The following is a 22,052-nucleotide window of genomic DNA, read 5'->3' on the forward strand; positions in this document are numbered from 1 at the left end:
TACGGACCATCTGCTACCTACCTATCTGCTGTGTGACTATGTGCATGTTGCTTAACCCCTCTGTGCCTCAGTTTCCTCATCTGTAGATAATGGTAAGAACTGCAGGGGGCTGTTGTGAAGATGAAATGAGCTGGCAATGTAAAGCATCTGCAACAGGGCCTAGCACATAGTATATGCACTCAACACACACTGCTACTGAGGACGAGCTGGACTGGGAGACAATGCTCTCGGATCTAAATTTGCTGGGTTTGAACATCTGCTCACAAGTGCTCCATGCTTATGAAACATCAACCAGATAATCACAGATGTAAAAGAGATTTAAACATTTATAAGAGAACACTACGCACAATGGATGCTAATAATTTTGAAAGCACCAGTGAAGAAAATGTCTCTTTAAAACAAAACAAGTAAAACGCAGGATTGATGCGGGGAAAGAAAAAAAAAAAAAAGCCAGAAGTATCAAGAGACCAGCAGGCCCATTCTGGCAGAAGGGATCCCACGTCATCTGACACCACATGGCCAGGGCTGGGGACAGTTTCAATGCGTTGCAAGGTCATCTCAGGCTGGTCAGTTTACCTCTCCAGCCTCAGTTTCCTCCTCTCTAAAATGGGGATGTCCAGGTGTTTTGTGAACTAGGCCATGCTGTGGAAATATGAGGCACTGTTGTTTTTATAGTATGCGTTTGCCAACTGTTCAGCGCCTGTGTTCACGTGGGAGAGACCGAAAGTCAGAGCCCCAGTCCATAGAAGGGCAGGAAAGCGGGTAGGCTGGGCACCGAGAACTGTGCAGGACCTGAGATTATGTTGCTATCCACTGAGCACTTAGGAGGGGTCCACACTGTGTCAGTGTTCTCTGAACTGAACTGAGCATCTTTGGGTTATGTTAAGTGTTCCATCCTATGTCAAGGTCAAAATGACTCAGTATTTGAAACTTAATCCACCGTTGCTTTAGGGAGAAACTTCAAGCCAAACAATGGCCAAAAATAACAACTATTCACTGAATAACAAATATTCAGTGGCCGATGGTCCCATTTCAGAGCCACTGCGGGTGCCAAGGTGCCTGGCCACTGTGGTGGCCCTTGCTTTCTTGTCGATTTCTGTGGTTGGTGGCTTCCTGCAACTGAAGGGCACAGGTTTATTTTGTTTTTTGCTTTTTGTTTTTTTGTTTCTTAACCTGCCTAATGTTTTGGTCTGGAACTTGCTCACCTGCCTCTCAACTGCAATTGAAAAATATGGCACAAACAGAAATCTTGTAGCTTTTCCTTTTTCCTATTCCTTGCTCTCTCTCTTCCATGGGGGAAACAGTTGTTTAAATGAAGATGAAGGATTTTCAGAAAATCATGAGCCTGGAGGAACTCATTCAGCTCTGTAGGGTTCACACACGTGAGCCTTCCCAGGTGGCCCTCTCTCTGAGTCTGCTTGTCCTCTGTCACTATCACATCCTCTGACTGGAGGTCAGGGTGGGGGGTAGTAGGGGACCATCTGGACTTGAGGTCTTCTGGATTCAAGTTTTTCTTCTCTTACCTTTTTAGCCTTTAATGTATTATCATGAGTTTCTATCTAACTTTGGCATCCACAGTGCAGTCCTGGGCCCTTCCTAGAGAGGTGAGAGGCTAGTCCGGAAGGTTTCAACCCTGGCTGTACACTAGAACCCAGGGCAACCTAAAAAACAAAATCCCAATGCTCAGGACCCCTTCCGATTCTGATTTTCTGGGGAGCGTGACCCAAACACAGTATTTTACAAAAGGTATTTTCTGGGTGATGCAGCCAGGATTGAGAACCACAAATGTAGCCTATCTTTAAAATCATTTAAAGGTGCCTAGGTGGCTCAGTCGGTTAAGCATCCAACTTCAGCTCAGGTCATGATCTTGCAGTCCGTGAGTTCTAGCCCCACGTCGGGCTCTGTGCTGACAGCTCAGAGCCTGGAGCCTGCTTCGGATTCTGTGTCTCCCTCCCTCTCTCTTCCCTTACTCTGCTCACCCCTCTGTCTCTCTTTCAAAAGTAAATAAACATTAAAAAAGATTAAAAAATCATTTAAAAATCTTCCTCTTCAAATATTACTTTAAAATATGACTTATTTTTCTTTTCAGTATCAACATATTTACCCAATAATTTAAGCCAGCTGCTGAGTAACCACATCACCTGGTCAGAGGTTGCCAAAGCTGAAAAGAGTCATGCCAGGGAATCATGCCCATTCATTCATTCACTCATTCACTCATTTATACATGCATTCCTTTGCTCATCATTCACTTGTCCATTTTACCAACATAAATTAAGCACCTCCTATACGCTTGCCAGGTGCTATGTAGGCTTTGGGAGTAGAGCACTAAGCAAGACTGGCAAGGGCCCTGTATCATGGAGCTCACATTCCAGTGGAGGAAGACAGAAAACAGAGGAGAGAGTGAAGGATAAACGATGTGATGGAAAAACAGGATGAGGTGAGACAGAATGCTGGGGGTCATTTACGGTTTGTTAATTAGCTAACATATCAGTACTCCCCAAAATGATCTACTACAAGTTCAATGCAACCCCAATGAAAGATCCTAGTGGTCTTTTCTGAAAACATGGAAAAACTGATCCTGTGAGTCTAATGGAATCAAGGGACCCTGAATGGCCAAAACGGTCTTGAAAAAGAACAAAGTTGCGGGACTTATGCTTCCCAATTTCAAAGCTAACCATAAGTGATAGTAATCAAGACAGCGTGGTGTTGGCAGAAGGACAGACATGTAGATTTATGGAATAAGATTGAGTGTCCAGAAATAAATCATACATCAATGGTCAACTGATTTTGCATAGGGGTTACAAGACTATTCAATGGGGGAAAGAATATTTTTTTCAGCAAATTGTCCTTGGACAACTACGTATCCACATGTAAAAGAAGTAATTTGTATCATTACCTCATCAAATGCCTAAATGTAAGACTAATACTATAACACTCCTAGAAGAAAACAGAAGTGTAATAAGTCTACATGACCCTGGACCAGGAAATGGTTTCTGAGTTATGTTATCTGAAGCACAAGTAACCAAAGAAAAAATAAATTGGGTTTCATTAAAATAAAAAATGTTTTTGCATGTCACAGGATGCTACTGAGAAAGTGAAATGATGGCCCACAGAATGGGAGAAAATAGTCACAAATCATATATCTGATACGGATCTAGTAGTATCCAGAATACGTAAAGAGCCCTCACAAATCAACACCAAAAAGACAAATAATCAAAAATGGGCAAAGGACTTGAATAGATACTTTTCCAGAGAAGATATACATATGGGCAACATGCACTGGAAAAGATGCCCACCATCATTAGTTATTTGATAATAATTCTCATCAAAACCACAATGAGATACCACTTCACACCCAAAAGGATGACTACAACCAAAAAGACAGATAAGTACATTTTTTGGTGACAACGTGGAGACATTGAAACCTCCATACACTGCTGGTGGGAATGTAAAATGGTGCAGCTGCTGTGTTCCTAAAAATGTTAGAGTTACCATATGACCTAGCAATTCTACGTGTGTGTGTGTGTGTGTGTGTGTGTGTGTGTGTGTACCCAAGAGAATTGAAAACATATATTCACACAAAAATTTAGACACGAATGCTCACAGCAACATTATTCATAATAGCCAAAAGGTGAGAAGAACCCAAATATCGATTAACTGGTGAATGGGCAAGCAAAATGTGGTATATCCATAGAAGGAATATTATTCAGCCAGAAAAGGAATGAAATACTGACACAGACTACCTTAAAAACATTATGCTCAGTGAAAGAATACAGAAACAAAAGGCCACATGCTGTATGATCCCATTGATATGAAATGTCCAGAGCAGGCAAATTCATGAAATATAAAGTAGATTATTGGTTGCCAGGGGCTGGAGAGAAGGGGAAATCTGGGGTGACGGATAAAAGGAAAGACTGTTTATTTGGGGATGATGAAATACTTCTGGAATTAGATAGTAGGGATGTTTGCACAATCTTATGAATGTATTAAAAACCCACCACAGCATACATTTGAAAGCTGAATTTTATGGCATCTGAATTGTACCTCAAAAAACTACTCCATCAAAAACGAATCTCTCTGCTGTGTGGAGAATGGCTTGGAAATGGCAATGAGTAGGAGTACGAAGCCTGCTTAGAAATTTGTGTTAACAACAACTCAGTGGCTTCAGCAGTAACGGTGCTTTACTTAATCACACCTCTTGTTCACTGTGTCAACTGTAGCTTTGCCTCGTAGCGTCCTCTTCTGGGATGCCAGATAATGAGCGTGATGGTGCTTTGGACCTTAGTGGTAGCAGTGGAGTAGAGTGGTGGATTAGCAAAGGATTTGGCAGTACAGTCTGTAGGATTATTTCAAAACGTCTCAGACAATATCCCACTGATCTCCTAATATGATTGCTCTAAGGGTTCAATTATTCAGTTAATATTATTTATTGAGTGTGTACTATGTGCCGTGTACTTTTCCGGATGCTGGGGATATAGCAGTGAATAAAAGACAACCCTCCCTCCCCACCCACGTCCTCACAGAGCTCACATTCTAGTGGATGGGGCAGTATTTGTGACAGCGATAAGAATTTGGATGGAATGTGCCAAACTCATTCATACAGAATATACCATAGTATATAGTCAATGCACTATATACAGAGAACCCTGTATATCAAAACCTGGTTGTCTCTCTCCTTTTGGAGAGTCCACATATTAGGACTGCTCTTTCCTGCTCCACCAAACTCAGGTGGGGACTGTTAACATGTTCTGGCCAGTAGAATATCTGTGGAAGTGACATGTGACGCTTTGGAGTGGAAGCTTTAAAAATCAGTACATGCTTCACCATGTACTCTTTCCCTTTGCGGCACAAAGTGTCCCAGAAGATGCCCCACCAGCTGTGTCCTGAAGTTAGGACACTATGGGGGAAGCTGCTGTTGACTCCTGATGGACAGGTACTCTGATGAGTAAGGAACCTTTATTATTGTAGTCTTGGATTGTTTATTTATTTATTTATTTGCTACTACAGCAAAACCTAGCACACCCTGACTAATACATGTTCTCTTGTACTTCTTCACTCTCTGAAAGGCATTAAATCCAAACTCAATCCTGTCTCATACTTTAGAAAAGTAAGCCCACTATCTCAGCACTGTAACTTAAACTTTAATTTTTTTTTTTTTTTTACCCGACGCGGGCTCGAACTCACAAACTGTGAGATCATGACCTGAGCTGAAGTCGGACGCTCAACCTTCTGAGCCACCCAGGTGCCCCTGTAACTTAAACTTTAAACCAAGAATCTGGAGGCATGTGTCATAGAGAGGATGTAGTTGGTGACAATCCATTCTGTGTGTGTGTGTGTGTGTGTGTGTGTGTGTGTGTGTGTGGGTATCTAATCTTGCCCACCAGCCTGTGCAGTCCTTGAGGGAGCCTGAGTATGGCAGACACAGGGGCACCCAATAACCGTTGAAGAAGCACCCCAATGACACATAATTTACAAAGAGTAGGTTATTTGGAATTTTCTCCACTAAAAAGAGGGAAGGTCTCTGTGAGTGTAATGGCTTATGTTTCTGCTGACATGGATGTGTGGGGGTGGGGAAAGATCACCCAAATTTAAGGCTTATTTTTTCCAGAATGGTTTTACCAAGGTACACAGTGGCCAGAAGATGCCAGGATTACAGACAATTTTCCAGCCATTCTGTTCCAGGCACTTGAGAATTTCTAGTAAATAGATCATCCCCTGGAGAGCACCTGGACAGGTAGGGACCAGAGAATTTCTAACCTCAGGGCTGTGCCCTCGTGTTGTGGCTCTGTGTGTTTTGTTTTGTGTCCTGAGGGACCTTCGGAGCCGGAGTGCCTCCTGAAAGCACAAGGGAATCCAACAAGGAAGATGAAATAAACTGTAATCTCTCACATATCTAAGATGCCTTCTGATGATACAAGATGTTCCAGAAATGTGGCTGTGGCCAGCAGAGCCCGTCTGTCCACACATGGGGCCCACGATGCTGACTGCAGCTGGTGCTGAGCCGGGACCCATGCCAGAAGGCGAGTATCTGTGGACATCCCTAAATGTCTCTCTGGCATATTACTCCTATTAAATCTTGCCCTGCATTCTCATTTTAATAACTTAATCTGGAATTTACACCTTGCCTCCTCTCCTGGAGGGCCTGAGGCAGCACACAATAAAAGCCCAAACACAAGAGGACTGTTAAAAATAAAGACAAATGATCAGAAAGCAAGATAATCCTCCAGGAACTTGAGATAAGATGGTTACTGCAACGAGAGTGTTGAATTCGGTTCCTACTTTCTGGCAGCCAAGGTTAAAAAGAAAGAGTGGCTTATTCAGTTACGATTGCCTGATCGAAGGAAGGAAGTAGATACAAGTTCATGGGGAGAGCACAATCCATTTCCTGAAGCTAAATTCCAAGAGGATCTATCCTGTGGATCTTCATCTTAGGGGCACTAAGTCACAAACTGAACAACAGTCCTTTATAGAAGATGCTGAATCATTCTTCAATTGGCAGCTTTAGCCCCATAAGTGGGCCCTTGATAAAAGGCGAGGGTGTAATATTAAATTAAATTGCAACTCGGTGAAGACATTTCTTGGAGAAGCCGGCTTAATGGGCCCAGACAGATGGGTTGAATTTGGACATATGGAGGCATGGGGAGAGAGTTCCAGGTGGAGGAAACAATTTATTCAATAAATATTTACCGAGCACTTACTCTGAGCCAGGCCCTGCCAGTGAGTGGGTACTGGGGACACACAGATGTCCTTGCCTTCCAAGGAGGTCACGGACTAGGGGTCCAAGTGCACAGATAGTCAATTACCAGTGTTGTGACTGGAATAAGGGGCAAACAGGGTAAGGAGCTTAGGCAGATATGCATGTTCCAAAGGCTCCTGGAGAAGATGCTTCAGAGCTGCTTCTTGAAGGACAAATAGGAAATTTTTGCATGAAGATGGCACCTTGAGGTGGTGTGGAGGCTGTACTGGGTAGAGGGGACAGCACGTACAAAGGCGTGGAGGAAGAGAGAAAGTGGTATTTTGGAAGAACACAACTCATTCCGGGTAGCTGAGTGCAAGGAGTGAGGAGGGGCTCAGAGATGGGGAGGCAAATAAAGCCAGAATGTCGAGGTCCTCTGGGCCTGCTAAGGAGTGTGAGCTTCATCCTCTCACCGATGGGGAGGATTTTAACCAGGAGAGTGAACTGGCCAGAAGCTCAGATGATGTAGCCACCCGCGGGGAGGAGTTGGTGCCCTAGCAGACTCCACCAGAGGTCCTTGTGGGGTCCTGCCATCCTGCCTGGGAGTTGGTCTGCATCTGCTGGCGCCCCAGCCCAGCCATCCACGACCCCATAGATGACTAGGGATGATAAAGACCTGTCCCACTGTCCAGGGCTGGCAGTGATGACCCATTGCTTGGAATGTGACCCTTTGCATCAAAGTTTTAGGCCACCTGTGAACAGCCCACAGAGAAGAGTGGACCCTGATCCTTAGCACTACCCTCACCCTGGCCATTCTGATACCTCTTTATTTCAAAATGAATAGTGTGAGATGGAGCTTGGACAAGCTTTATGAGGATACCAGATGTTTCCAGAAAGTATCTGCTTTGTGATTGGATTTTTCTGCAGAGCAACTGTAGAGGGAGGTAGAAGATAAGAGTGAAAATTATTTAAAACTCTATGTATTCGCCTCTTCCAATATCTGTTTCCATAGAAACATACAGGAATAAGCCACCAGTTTCAAAGCCAAGTGTAGTCTATGACTTTGAAAGCCCTGGTTTGCTTCCTCATAAAGGACGGTAAAAGCATGGAATGTGGAGGGAAGTTTGAAATACCCCTCTATTCCAGACTGCCCTTAACGTGATGACTGCTTGAATGGCCAGAAAGCCACAGAACCCGGAGTGCTGGGAATTCTTGATGCAGAATGCTTGCAGCCTATGGAGACAGCCTTTCACCATTTCCATAAATAAACGCCACACACATGGCTCCCATGGGTGCCTGTATTGCACATGATTCCATCTCTTACTGCCACCTGCCTGGGAGCAGATGGGGGAATGTCTTCAGGGAGGGCAGGTGGTCTAAGGATGCTGCCCTGTGGCTCTGAGGGGTGTTCAATATTCAGTGACTTTTCGTGCTGTCCACCATTTTCTCTTCATTCAAAACCATTTCAGAGTGGAGGTGGAGGTGGTGGTTTGGTGTAAAAGGAAGGCTTGGGAAAAAAACCCAAACAACTCTTCCACCTAGATTCACAGGCTGTCTTCACACCATGAGTATACACTGCTTTTACTTCCAGGGGAAATCATCTCAAATTATTTTCCTTAAAAGAAAAAAAAATGCCATATGGGTGTGTGTGTGTATGAACACACATGCCCAGTGTCAATTCTTGGTTTTCATTTTACTTGATCTAAAAGCAGTATTTGACACACGTGGTCAAAACTTCCCCCTTGAAACACTTTCTTCATTTGGTTTCCTAGACACCAGACTCATCTGGGTTCCTTCCTATCTTGGTGGCTTCTCCTTCTAGGTCCTTTGTGTTTCTTTCCTACCTTCCTGATATGGGAGTATCACTAGATACTCAAACACTGGAGTGATTGAGGGTCTGTGCTTGTTTCCCTCCCCCTGAAGGGCTCTCATCCAATGTTTTCAATGCCATTGGTGTGTTGACCACATCCAAGTTCCCATCTCCCTTACATGTCTCACATGTCTCCCGGAACTCCAGACCTGTGTATGTAACACCTATTCACCATCACCACTGGTAGAGTAGTATCAAAACACAAGTGCTTTCCCTTTTTTCTCAAGAATACAAATCACAGTTAAAAACCCCTGTTTAGCCTGCTTGGCAGATTTGCCCACACCTGCTATATCTGAAATGCAGAAATGGCCCATCTTCCCGTCAGACTCTGTAAAGCAGAGGAAGAGAGGGATGAGATGATATGGGGGAGATACAAGCCCGGGGCCAAGTAGGGGTGGACCTGTCAGCCCTCGCCTTGGTCTGTGGTGTTTGTTTCAGGGAGCTCTCCCACCTTCGAATGCCCCCTGTGCATGGGCAGCTCTCTCTCCCATGGCCCAGCTTGTGGACAGCTCTCTCTCTTGGCTGCTTCCTTCCTTCCTGACCACTGCTTCAAAATTCCCTTCCCAGGCTTCTTCTGTCCCCATCACTGCTTTGTGGTTCCTCGGGCTCCAGTCAGGACATCTTCACTCGTCACTGCACCCACTCCCTGGGTGACAGCACTCATGCCCACAGCCCCCGTCCTCCAATCTCTATCTATAGGACAAACTACTCCCTCGTGCTCTAGGACCCTGTATCCAATATGAGCCACTCTGCCCAGAAGTGAGCTCCTCACATTCCCTCCCAAACCTGCTCCTTATTCTGCACCCTGCCTCAGTGAAGAGGTCTGCCATCCACCACCCAGAGATCTGGGCATTGCCCTTGCTGTCTCCCTGCCCCATCCCTTAGAGTCAATCAATCACCAAGTCTCATCACATCTGCTTCCTTAATCTCTCTCAAAGCCACCTGCTTCTCCCTGTTCCCGCTGCAACTGTCCTGCTCTAGGTCACCATCAGTTCCTGCCTGGATTATAGCAAAACCCATCTCTGAGCCATCTCTGGGCCTCCAGCCTCACCCCTCCATCTGTTCTCACTCTGCAGCCAGGGCAAATCTGATCATGTCACTCCCCTGATTAAATGTCTTTAATTTTGAAGTTTAACCTCCTCTGTTTAGCACGTAATGTCCCTAACGACCAGCTCTGCCCACATCTTCATTTGTCTTTCCTGTCACCTCCCCAAAGGCACCCTTGACTTTAGCCAGCAGAACTTTCCCTCTCCCTCTCTCTCTCTCTCTCTCTCTCTCTCTCACACACACACACACACTTTAAGAAAAAAAAATATACTAATAATTAATATGGTGAGAAACTAGATGTTTTCCCTCTAAGATAGGGAATAAAGTTGGAATGCTCCTTTCTCACCATTCCTATTCAACCTTGCAACTTGGAGCCCTAGCTAATACAAATAGTAGACAAAAAAGGAAATAAAAGGTATACAGATTGGGAAGAAAGAAATAAAATTGTCTGTTTGCAGTTGACATGAGTATCTATGTTGAAAGTTCCAAAGAGTCAACAAAAAAACCTCCTGGAACTAATAAGCAATTATATAGCAAGGCTGTAGGATATAGGTTAGTACACAAAAGCCAATTTCTTTCCTATATGCCAGAAATGAGCAACTGGAATTTGAAATTAAAAACATAATACCATTTGCATTTTCACCAAAAGCAAAATAAAATACTTAGGTATAAATCTAGCAAAATATGTATAAGATCTATGTGAGGAAATCTACAAAGCTCTGATAAATCAGAGAAGAGCTAAATAAATGGGAGAGACATTCCATGTTCATGGATAGGAAGACTCAATATTGTAAGATATCAGTTCTTCTCAACTTGATCTATAGATTCAGCACAATCCCAAATAAAATCCCAGTAAGTTACTTTGTAGACATTAGCAAACTGATTCTAAAGTTTACATGGAGAAGCAAAAGACCAAGAATAGCCAATACTATATTGAAGAAGAATAAAGTTGGAGAGCAGGCACTATTTGACTTCCAGACTTACTATAAAACTATAGTAATCAGAACAATGTGGTATTGGCAAAAGAAGAGACAAATAGATGAATGGAACAGAATAGAGAGTCCAGAAATAGACCCATACAAATATAGTCAACTGATCTGTGACACAGACACAAAGGCAATAGAGAAAGGATAGTATTTTTGATAAATGGTGCTGGAACGACAAGACATTCACATGCATAAAAATGAATCTAGGAAATGACCTTGTATTTTTTCACAAAAATTAACTCAAAATGGACCGTAGACCTGAGTGAAAAATGCAAAGCTATAAAACTTCTGAAAGATAACAGGAGAAAATCTAGGTGACCTTGGGGTTGGCAACGAGTTTTTAAATATGGCACTAAAAACATGATCAATGAGAGAAAAAAAAAAGGATAGGCTGGACTTTATTAAAGTAAAAAATTTCTGTTTTGCAAAAGACAATGTTAAGAGAATGAAAAACAAGATAGAGACTGAGAGAAAAGACTTGCAAAACAAATCTGATAAAGGGCTTGCATCCAAAATATACAAAGAAATTTTAAAACTCAACAATAAAAAAAAAAAAAGAGGTTAGAGTGGAAGACAGCCAAAACATAAGAGACTCTTAAAAACTGAGAACAAACTGAGGGTTGATGGGGGTGGGAGGGAGGGAGGGTGGGTGATGGATATTGAGGGGGGCACCTTTTGGGATGAGCACTGGGTGTTGTATGGAAACCAATTTGACAATAAACTTCATATATTGAAAAAAATAAATAAAACTCAACAATAAGAAGACAATCTAATTAAAAAGTGAGTAAAAGATCTAAACAGACAACTCACTAAAGAAGATACCAAGATGGCAGATAAGTACGTGAAAAGATGCTCTACATCACAGGTCATTAAAAAATTGCAAATTAAAACAGCAATGTGATATCACTTCAAACCTATTAGAACAGCTAAAATCCAAAACACTGACAACACCAAATGCTGGTCAGGATGTACAGCAACAGAAATTCTCATTCACTGCTGATGGGAATGGAAAATGGTACAGACACCTTGCAAGACAGTTTGGTAGTTTCTTACAAAGCTAAACATAGACTTAGCATATGACCCAGTGATCATGCTTCTAGGTATTTACCCAAATGGGTTGAAAACTTATGTCCACACAAAACCCTACACAAAAATGCTTATAGCAGCTTTATTCATAATTGCCAAAACTTGGAAGCAACCAAGGTGTCCTTTGATGGGCAAATAGATAAACAAACCGTGGTATATCCATACAATGGCATATTATTTAGTGATAAAAGGAGATGTGCTACCAAGTCGTGAAAAGACATGGAGGAAACTTAAAGTCTGAAAAGGCCACCTATCATGATTCCAACCATATGACATTCTGGAAAAGGCAAAACTATCATGACAATAAAGAGATCAGTGGTTACCAGCGGTTGGTAAAGTGTTGAGGATATTTAGGACAGTGACACTGTCCTGTATGACGCTGTAATGGTGGACACATGACTTTTACATTCGGCAAAACCTATAGAATGTGCAACACAAAGAGTGAACCATACCTAATGATAAATTATGGACTTTAGTAAATAATAATGAATCGATATTGATTCATCAGTTGTTAACAAATACATCACACAATGCAAGATGTTAATAGAAGAAACCGTGGGGTGTATGCGGGAACTCCCTGTACTTCGTTAATTTCTTTTTTGTAAACCAAAAACTGCTCTAAGCAACAAAGTCTATTAAGTATCCAAATTTTTAAAATGATAGATAGATCATACATTCAATGCTGGCACGTAATACGATCTGGCACGTAACAAGTGCCATATAAATATTTATTGCATGGAAATGAATAAGGGTGTGGAGCTGGGACGTCTCCAGTAGGACTCCAGAATCAGATTTTCATTCTCCGGACACTTGCACATGCTCTCACTGGGAGAATCTCCCCCGCGGGGTTCTTCCCATTATTTGCCAACTCTTCATCCTGCTAATTTACTTCTAACTGCTATCAGAATCTAAATATGCTATGTGATCTAAAGTGATCGTGCTTCTTTCCGTGTTTGCTGTCTGCCCATCAACTAGCCTGTGGGGAGGCCATGAGATCAAGGGCCACGGCTACCGTGCTTACCTCCGTGTGCAGAGGTACTGGTTGGGCAGTGTGTGTGTGTGTGTGTGTGTGTGTGTGTGTGTCTCTCTCTCTCTGACCTGGCTCTGTCCTGGAGAAGCTGGTGGTCCAGCAGCGGTAGGGGCAGGGATGCACTCAGCAGAGACAAACAGCACACTAAGTATCCCGACAGGGGAAATGTCAGGAAGCTAGGGACAGGAGTGGAGGAGGAGCAGGAGCTTAAATCTGGTAGACCCAGGAATCTCAGGGACACATCCCTGTAGAGATAACACAGGGGTCTGGAACTGAAGTTCATTTACTTATCAGAGAAGGTTCTGGAAGCAGGGACAGCACGGGCAAAGGCTTGAAAGTGTAACACAGAGCAAGGCCTATGACTGAAATCTTGAGGTGTTCAGAGTGTTCAGAACAACGGAAGTCATCCAAGAGAGGTGAGGGGAGGTGGGGACAGACGACAAAGATCTTTGATCACTTCTCCCCCAAGCAAAGACTTTCTCTCTCACTGGGGGGTCCTGGGAAAAACAGCCCCTTGAAGGAGAATTTAGGACACCTCATCCCCCAGGCACACTGTTCAACCACCACGTTGTGTCCGACAGAGGAGGGTCTGAGAGAAATCAACCGACTGCTTGGTGCTGAAAACCGACAATAAGCCTACAGGGCTGTGGGTCGACAAATCAAAGGGTTCTGCTACCATGGCAACAGAATGACAGGGCAACCCTAAAATAAGAGGAGAAAAAGAGGAGCAGGCCAGAAAAGGTTCAGAGAGAAATCTCAGCAGATACCTGGAGGGAAACACAGAGACGGAATTTCTGGGCAGAGAGCCAGGGAGCTGGCTCTCCTCCAGGCTCCACCTTGGAAACTCTGGATGCCCCTGGGCAGGAACATCCCGTCCCCAGACTCAGTCTCCTCATCTACGCAGTGAGGCTTTTCCATGGCACCCCACAGCTCCTGCCTTTGAGACCCAATGCCCCGAAAAGTCGCAAATGGACCGCAATTCTCCGCACAGAGCCATTGAGAGCCTCAGTACTTGTTTCAGAAAGGAAGGAAGAAAGGTAAGGTCAGTGATAGCAAACTGTCACTTAACACAGATCGGACTGCACAAGGTTGATCTCCTTTAAAGGGTCCAGGGGGACAGGCTTCCCGGATCTATTTCCCGAGTCTGCTGACTCAGGCTGACGCCAGCCCTGCGGCCTCTCCCTGCCACAGCCACAGCCTGGGGGACCCCTAGTGCGTACCTGGCCTCCACTTTAACCTCCAGTGGAGGTAGCAATGCCCCGCCTCCCCAGCCACCCACGGCTAGGCTTCAAGCCAGCAGGGTCTGGCCTCTGTCCACCTGCCCAGATCCAGGTCTTCCGGCTGGCTCTGCCTGACTTGCTTTCTCCCTCCCTGACATCCTGCCCCAGCCCCCCTCCCCGCCCCCCGCCCACCACCCCCCACTTTTCTGGACTGCACTCTAATCTGAGCCCTCATCTGCACGACCTGAAAACGCTCCCTTGCCCTGCCCACTTCACAGACCTGTGCTGATGGCCAAAGGTCTACGAGAGCCCCTAAACCCCACAGAGTGCCATCTGTGTGTTGAAAGGCAGGGTAGGGTATGCATGCGAGGGTAGTTCGTGGTGTTGCCGCTAACCTGCTAGGTAACCTGCGTAAATTAAATCTCTCTGGGTTTCTGTTTCCTCATCATTAAAATGCGGTTGAGGACATCACCTGTTCTGTAATTATTGGGAGGATCTAGTGAGTTAACAAGCAGAACTAGCCATCACCGTCATTGCTGTTGCCATTATTGGCATTAGGGCTTGTGTTTAGCACCCAACACGGTTCTCCCCAGCCGGGAGGCCCGCTTAGCCATGACGGTTCTTCCTCCTGTTGACATCCTGTCATTTCCAGGTCCTATCCTGGCAGTGGATGAGGAAGTCCCCGGGGTGAACTTTGCCAACTGTGCACCATGAGTGGTGACCAGGTGCCACCTCCCCTCTGGAAACAGTCTGTCTGCCTCTGACCTCCTGCCCTTTTGGCTGTGGGTACGGTCCGTGTCCAGGTTATCCTCCTTGGCAATCCTGGCTGTGCCTCTCTGGAGTCCTGCTTCCTTCCAAAGTGAGGCTGGAAGGCCGGGATATGCAGGCCCAGCCCTAAAGCTCTCTCCTGCAACCCCGCTGGCACAGAATAGCATCCTCTAACACGGCTCCAGCTTCGTGACTTCTCCCTGCGCCGAGTAAACCCTCTATGTATTCCCCTACAAATGAAGCTGGGCGTCTTATGTGCTAGAAAACCTTCTTGTCCAGAAGGGTAAAAACCTCTGTCCCCAGTGCATAAAACGACTATTTCCACGTTAGTTTAAGAATCCGCACTACATTCCGCAAAAAGATTTCTCTAACGATGCAAACTCCAGGTCTCTCAACAGAATTTGCTACATTATATGCAGATCACCATGCACGGCACAGCGTTCAAGCCATTCGAGCCCAGCTCTCTCCCACCAAGGCAAGTTTAACTGCTCTAACAGCAAGACAACAAAACCACCACTTCCAAAGGGTCTTGAACTTCCCTAATTTGGAGCACCCTGGGAAGACCAGTGTGAGTAAAGGGCAAGGCCGAACGCAAGACTATTACAATACATACTTAACAGTACTTTTATGTAAGGTTCTTTACGTTAACAGCACTTACCACCTGGAAAATCATATGGTAACTAGAAGGAGCTATCAGGATGTTTACTCCCTAGTGGCACTCCTTAGGGAACTTCCTATAAGGGAGGTTGGAACGCAGTCTCATTTCTGGACCAACGGATCATGCAAATGGGGGCTTCTGCAATGTGCAGAGAATATACTCATTTAAAGGGCCCAACATTTCTTATTTCTGCATGTATTAATATCACTAGACAATTCTTTCACTGTTTTTGTTTTTTTTTCCACGGGAGTGAAGACTTTCTATTTGGCCTTTCTGAAATAGGTCTCAGATGGAAGGAAACAGAACTAAATGAGGAGTTTCTGACAGGGAACGTGGGCCCTTGTGCAGCTGTGAAGATTCCCCCATAACTACCTTGAGTTCTTATTAAGCAGTGCACTTTGGGCAGCCAGGGAGCTGTGCCGCCTCCCTGTCCCAGCGCTTGTGGGAGCTCGCGAGCCTTCCAGCCTCCTTCTGGCTGGGGCCGGCGCTTACCTCCATGCTGTACCTCTCCACAGTCCTCCTCAAGGGATCTACAGCCTGCCAGCAAATCAGGATGCACAGGTCGATCAGCAGCATGCCCCCGACAATCACCAGCAGTTTCTGGTCCTTGATGATCTGCAGGCAGGGCAGGGGCAGAAGGGAGCAGACGTGAGGGAGGTTCCCGAATAGCAGCTGAGGCGCTGCCTCAGGGGAGTGACAGCATCGTGTCACCCTCAGTTTTAGAATCTCTCAGGACTCTCCATCACCTGCAGGATAAATCTAGCCAAACTCCTTTGCTTGGCATTCAAGGCCTTTCATGAGCTTGGTCCGACCACTCCCCAGAACACACATGTGCACTTAGTTAGGTTTAATGACACCTAGTTTCTGGACCTGCTGTGATTTTCACCGCTTTCCCTTTCCCCCCAACCCTCCTCCCCCAACTCCCACCCCCAGGCCTTTGTAGGTGCCAGTTCTATTATCTGAAACATCCTATTCTTTCTGTCTGGCAAATTCCTAATAATCCCTAAAGACCCAGGTCCATTGTCACCTCCTCTGTGAAGTCCCCTGTAACTCCCACAGCAGAATTAATCACTCCCATAGCACTTTGTTCACATACTTATCAGAAGTAACAGTGGTAACACCAAGGAGAAGAATAGCTAATATTTAATGAATACTTACTCTGTGCCTGCCTCTAGGTTGATTAATGGATTACATACATGATCTCTTACAAAGGCAGATACTATTATTATTCCCATTTTATGGATGAAGACACCAAGGTTTGTGAGGGGCTAGGTAAATCGCTCAGTGTAATATAGTTAGTAAGAGGTGAAGTCCAGATGTAAACCAAGCTCCTCCTTTCTCTACAGTCCACACCCTCAAACACTTATAGCACAAACCAGATGCTATAGTGACCAGATGCTATATTGTGTTACATGTTTGTTCTCCTCAGCAAACTGGGGAGACCCTAACAGAAGGGAAGCCAATTTTATTTTTTGTGCATCCTTGGTACCGAGCAGGGCCTGGCAAGCAGTAGACACTTAAAAGTTTGATAGATTGAATTGCGATGAAGGAATATAAAAAGAAGAAATATAATTTCCATCCCTCTTTGCAGCCTGGGATATCTTTATTACACTGCGAAATTCCCACCCCACTTTATGTCTGTTTGATGGGGACTGGCCCTGGGGACAAATGCGGCCAGCACCAAAGACAACCTGTATTTCACTCATTGCACCTTTATGTGCCTCCTCCCCCCAAAGCTCATGTGATGAAATCATTCGGGAAGAGGCTATAGAAAAACAAACAAAACTGAGGCAGAAGCTTAAGAAATATCACTAGGTCTGGCTTTTAATGATTAAAGCCATTTTAAAAAGAGAAATAGAAACTCAAGAGGTCTCTTTGTTGCCGAATTGTAGAAGAACAGAAATGTATTGCTGAGTTCCTGCCAAAGAGATCAAATCCACCCAAACCGCTTTACCTGGGGACTGGGCACTGGTAAAGCCCCCCTCTTTGAGGTTTTCTGGAAGCATTCAGTGAACCACTGATGGTTTATAGAAATCCAGCTTAACCCTTGCTCTCTGGGGAACTAGGCAACTCCCTGCTAGCCCTGAGAAATTGGGGCATAAGGAAGACATGCCCAGGGAGCTGAGGACGCGGGGGACAGGCTGGAAGGCGCCTCCCTACTTAACGCTCACCCAGGGCTGTTAGAGCCCGTAGGCAGGGGCCCACGCTGTGCTGGACCCTGGCAGGTCCTTCTCCCACCTTCCTGCTACACCCTTCTCAGCACCGAGCCCGAGGTGCTTCTCAGTGAACCCAGGCACGCCCTGCACAGGGTGTATGCTGCAGATGTGTTCCGGTCTGAGTGGGGGCAGGGACCAGCTCGTCTCCCCTCTGTGCCCCGGTGTCTGATACAGGGACTGGCTCTCAGACCTTCTTGGGGAAAGTTTGGGGGAAAAAATGAATGAGCTCTCAGAAAGAGGCCAGGAGGAAGTGGCACTGTAAGTTCAAGGTCACTGTCTCCTGCCCAGGGCCCAGGTTCTACTCCCTCCGGGGCATCTCCTGCTGCAGGTTTCCACCCTCCCCACCTGACAGCCTCCAAACCCTTCAGGGAACGCACCTTCTTCTCCCTGTCCTTGCTAGAAGGCTGGGGGACATTTCACTGGAGTTTATGGCCACATTCCTTGTCTTCAGAGCCCCTACGACAGTTGCAACTTCACCTATATATATGGGATCATTTGATTTGTATTCCTACTCCCTTGTAGACTGTGAACTCTGCGTGACTTGGTTTTGCTCATCACTGTATTCTTAGTGCCTGTCTGAGGCCTGGCATAGGAAAAGTGCTCAATAGGCACTGGTTGATGGATGATGGCCCAGGAAAATATGCCCTGAGCACCCATGCAGGGCCAGGCCCTGTGCTGGGCACTGGAGATGCAGAGATGGACAGACCCTGGTGCTGCCCTCCAGGGTTAGGAGGACAGACAGACTTGCCAGGGATGATTACAAGAGGGTACCGGGAGGAGAGGAGGTGGCTTCACAGAGGAGTTGCTGGGGGCCACTGGGGAGAAGGGAATGTCAGACAGAAGAAGCAGCTGGGAGAGCTGAGGGGCTGGTTCAGGGGAGTGAGCGCATCACATCGCCCCTGCTTCAGGATTCTTCTATGACCCCCCCTCACCGGGGCGGGGAGGATAAATCCAGCCAAACTCCTTTGCTTGGCATTCAAGCCTTTCCCAAGAGTGGCCTAACTATTCCCCCCACCCCCCCCCACACGGACTTGTTAATGCTTAACCACACCCTAGTCTCTGGCAGAGTTGTGATTTTTGCCCTCCAGACCTTTGTAGGTGCTGGTTCTTTTGTTTGAAACACCCCAATCTTTCTGTGAGAGATTTTGTGTGAGTGGGGTGGGTGGGGGTGGCTAGAGAGGGGGCTAGTGAGGTGGAAAGCCTGCATGACGGGGGGCTGCCGGAGGCTGAAGCATCATTAAGCAGTAGAGTCATGGGGAGCTCTCTGCAGCCTGGAGGGGTAGACCTGAGGCAGGGAGCCTGCAGGAGGGGGCCAGTTAGGAGCTGAGACAGTTGTCCCGGTAAGCAGGGAGGAGGCTTGATTCAGAGACACCGTGATGGTCAGGAGGACGCTGGTGCCATAAATAGCAGGTAGGCGGAGTGGCTGGCTTCAGTCTCGAGTCCGCTCTCCCTCCCCAAAACTCCCCCACCAGCAAGCGCTAGCATGTCTCACAGGGTCTGTGAGACAAAAGGTCTACGACTCTTTCCACAGTCTACCTTCGAGGAGGCAGTGACCTTGAACGTGCGCAACACTTTTATGTCAGTGCACACTGATGCCATCACACTGAGTTCTCTCTCTGAAGCTAGGAGGCTACCAGTGCTCCATTGTCCCTGAGTGCAAAGGCATACAGTAACAATGACTGAGCACAGGTTCTGGAATCAGATCTAAGTGTGACTCTTACTAATTAACTGTGTGGCCTTGGGTAAGTTTCTTAACCCCTCTGAGCCAGGTTCCTCATCTACCAAATGGAAGCAGTAACCACACAAACGGCACTGGATTACCAAAGTCTGTCTGACTATAACTGCTCAACAGCGGTTGGCTGTTTTTATTAAATGTCACTTTCCATTGTTGTCTAGAGCAGGGGTCAGCAAACCATGGATCTGGCCCACTGCTTGTTTTTGTAAATAAAGTTTTATTGGAACACAGCCATTCCCTCGGGCTGCTTTCATTCTCCACCAGCAGAGTTTAGTGGTTGCGACAGCAGCTCTGTGGCCTGCAAAGTCTAACGTATTTACTATCTGGCTTTTTACAGAAATAGTTGTCTGACTCCTGGTTTACAGAAAAGAGCATTTCTTTATTTCTTCAAGAGACTTCAGATCTTTTGACTGATTCGAATTGGCCTTCTGCTAGGATCAACTCATTGCCTAGTTCCAGGGATGCCATTCCAGGGGGAATACAAAATGAAAGGTGTCTCCTGGAGTTGTACACAGCATATCACTCAGGTAACCGGTCCTCCCTGGTGAAGCTGCCAAAAACCATCTCTCGGCATTTTGCCGAAGCTAAGTCCACAGGAAGATCTGAGGTGATGTGCCCATGTCATTGTCTGCAACAGAACCAAGTTATATTGGTAGCGAGCTTCCTTTTTTTTTTTTTTAATTAAAAAGAAAGGTTTTTTAAGTACTCTCTATACCCATTGTGGGGCTCGAACTTACAACCCCGAGATTAAGAGCCTCATGCTCCACTGACTGAGCCAGCTAGGCGTCTCTGTAGTGAACTTTCTTTGTCTTTTTTTTTTTTTAAGTTTTTTTTTTTTTTTAACGTTTATTTATTTTTGGGACAGAGAGAGACAGAGCATGAACGGGGGAGGGGCAGAGAGACAGGGAGACACAGAATCGGAAGCAGGCTCCAGGCTCTGAGCGGTCAGCACAGAGCCCGACGCGGGGCTGGAACCCACGGACCGCGAGATCGTGACCTGAGCTGAAGTCGGACGCTTAACCGACTGAGCCACCCAGGTGCCCCGTGAACTTTCTTTGTCTTAAAAAAAAAAACAAAAATCATCTGCCCCCGGAACAAAACATCTCATCTCTGACCTACTGCTCTTGTCTCAGTGTTTCAATTTGGTCCTAGTAAGAGGCAGAATAAAAACTGCACTAAGTCTCCCAATTCAAGATTGTATGATTGAGTTTTAGAAAAAACTAGAACATGCTATAAAAATATCAGATTTGGAAGCAATAAGTCACTGCATGCCAGTATATCCTTTAATAAGCTCCTTTTCCTTTAGCGTCTTTAAAAAATGTGGCCATATGGGGTGAAGTTTGTGCTTGTGTGTCTGGGAGGGCATGCCACTGTGGATGCAGGGAGAGGAGGCGGGAGCCAGAGAGGGAAGAAAAGGACAAAAAGACTATGCAGAAAAGTGTATATTGCATTTACAAATGTCTGTAAATCTAGTATACGTGTCGGTAAAAAAGTTAAAGGGTCCACCTTACAAATAAGTCTAAACTGAAAAAAAAACCCTAATAAAACAACAACAATAAAAACCAACCTTGGCTATATAAAAGGTCGGAATCATGGAGAATCCAATCCTACTTTTGACCTGTAATTGCCACAACCCTTTTAAGACCACCTGGTTGCCGAACTTGAGCTTTTGATCCATATAAGGCATAACTTTCTCTTCTACCTCCTCTTATTTGTTGATAAGGGATGCTTGGGGGCAGCACTGCAAACCTGTTTTGGAAAATGCCTAGAAAGCAAAACTAGAGGAAAAAGTTTCTCACCCTGGAACGGCGTGCTCATCTGGCTTTAGTCATTTTTGTACTAGACAAAACGGGTGACCAAACCTTGTACACAAAGCCTTCGGCGGTCTGTCAGATAAGCCCCTTCCTGGGGTGCCTGGCCCCCCTGCAGCCTACGTTCTGCAGTCTCCCAGCTCTGGCAGTGCGTGCAGCAAGGTGTGGCTACATCCCAGCTCCGCCCTCAGTGTAGCTTTCAGACAACTAAACTCTGAAGTCTTCCCTGACGTGTTTTTTCAATTGTTGCCAGACAATTGGAGTGTTCTTGCTCAGCAATCACATGAGTAATGGAAAATAAAGGCTGGTTCTTGATTACAGATGACAATATGGATGAATCATATATTGACACAAAGGAATCAACATTGTGATTCTTCAAAACCAGGATGGAGTTGTCGTAAATGGCAGAGCGTCTCTAACCACAGCCACAGTGCAGGAGGGGCCCCAGAAGTCACTTGGTCACTTGGAGCCTTTTCAAACTTTGATTGCATCAGCATGGCTGGGAGGGCTGACCTCCACCCCAGGATCCTGATTCTTAGGGCTGGAGTGGGGCTTAAGAATCTACATTTCTTTCTTCCTTTCCTTTCCTTTCCTTCCTTCCTTCTTTCTTTTCTTTTCTTTTCTTTTCTTTTCTTTTCTTTTTCTTTTCTTTTCTTTTCTTTTCTTTTCTTTTCTTTTCTTTTCTTTCTTCTTCCTTCCTTCCATGTTTATTTATGAGAGAGAAGTGGGGTGGGGAACCAGTGGGGGAGGGGCAGAGGCAGAGGGAGACAGAATCTGAAGCAGGCTCCAGGCTCTGAGCGGTCAGTACAGAGCCTGATGAGGGGCCTGAACCCTTGAACTGCAAGATCATGACCTGAGCCAAAGTCAGACGCTCAACCTACTGAGCCACCCAGGCTCCCTAAGAATCTGCATTTCTAACAAACTCCCAGGTGATGCCTCTGTTGCTGGT

At 45.7% G+C, this 22,052-nt stretch overlaps 1 protein-coding gene across 1 annotated transcript in view; it reads right to left on the reverse strand.

Annotated features, from left to right (window-relative positions):
* GABBR2 (gamma-aminobutyric acid type B receptor subunit 2) overlaps window positions 1-22,052 on the reverse strand; it is a 347,346-nt gene that overhangs the window by 38,824 nt on the left and 286,470 nt on the right. Inside the window, exon 13 of the mRNA XM_030293915.1 lies at window positions 15,834-15,956. Within this exon, the coding sequence (XP_030149775.1) occupies window positions 15,834-15,956 (123 nt within the window). The remainder of the gene's footprint in view (window positions 1-15,833; window positions 15,957-22,052) is intronic.

The sequence above is a fragment of the Lynx canadensis genome, chromosome D4 (genome assembly GCF_007474595.2).
Source record: "Lynx canadensis isolate LIC74 chromosome D4, mLynCan4.pri.v2, whole genome shotgun sequence".
NCBI classification, from domain to species: domain Eukaryota; kingdom Metazoa; phylum Chordata; class Mammalia; order Carnivora; family Felidae; genus Lynx; species Lynx canadensis.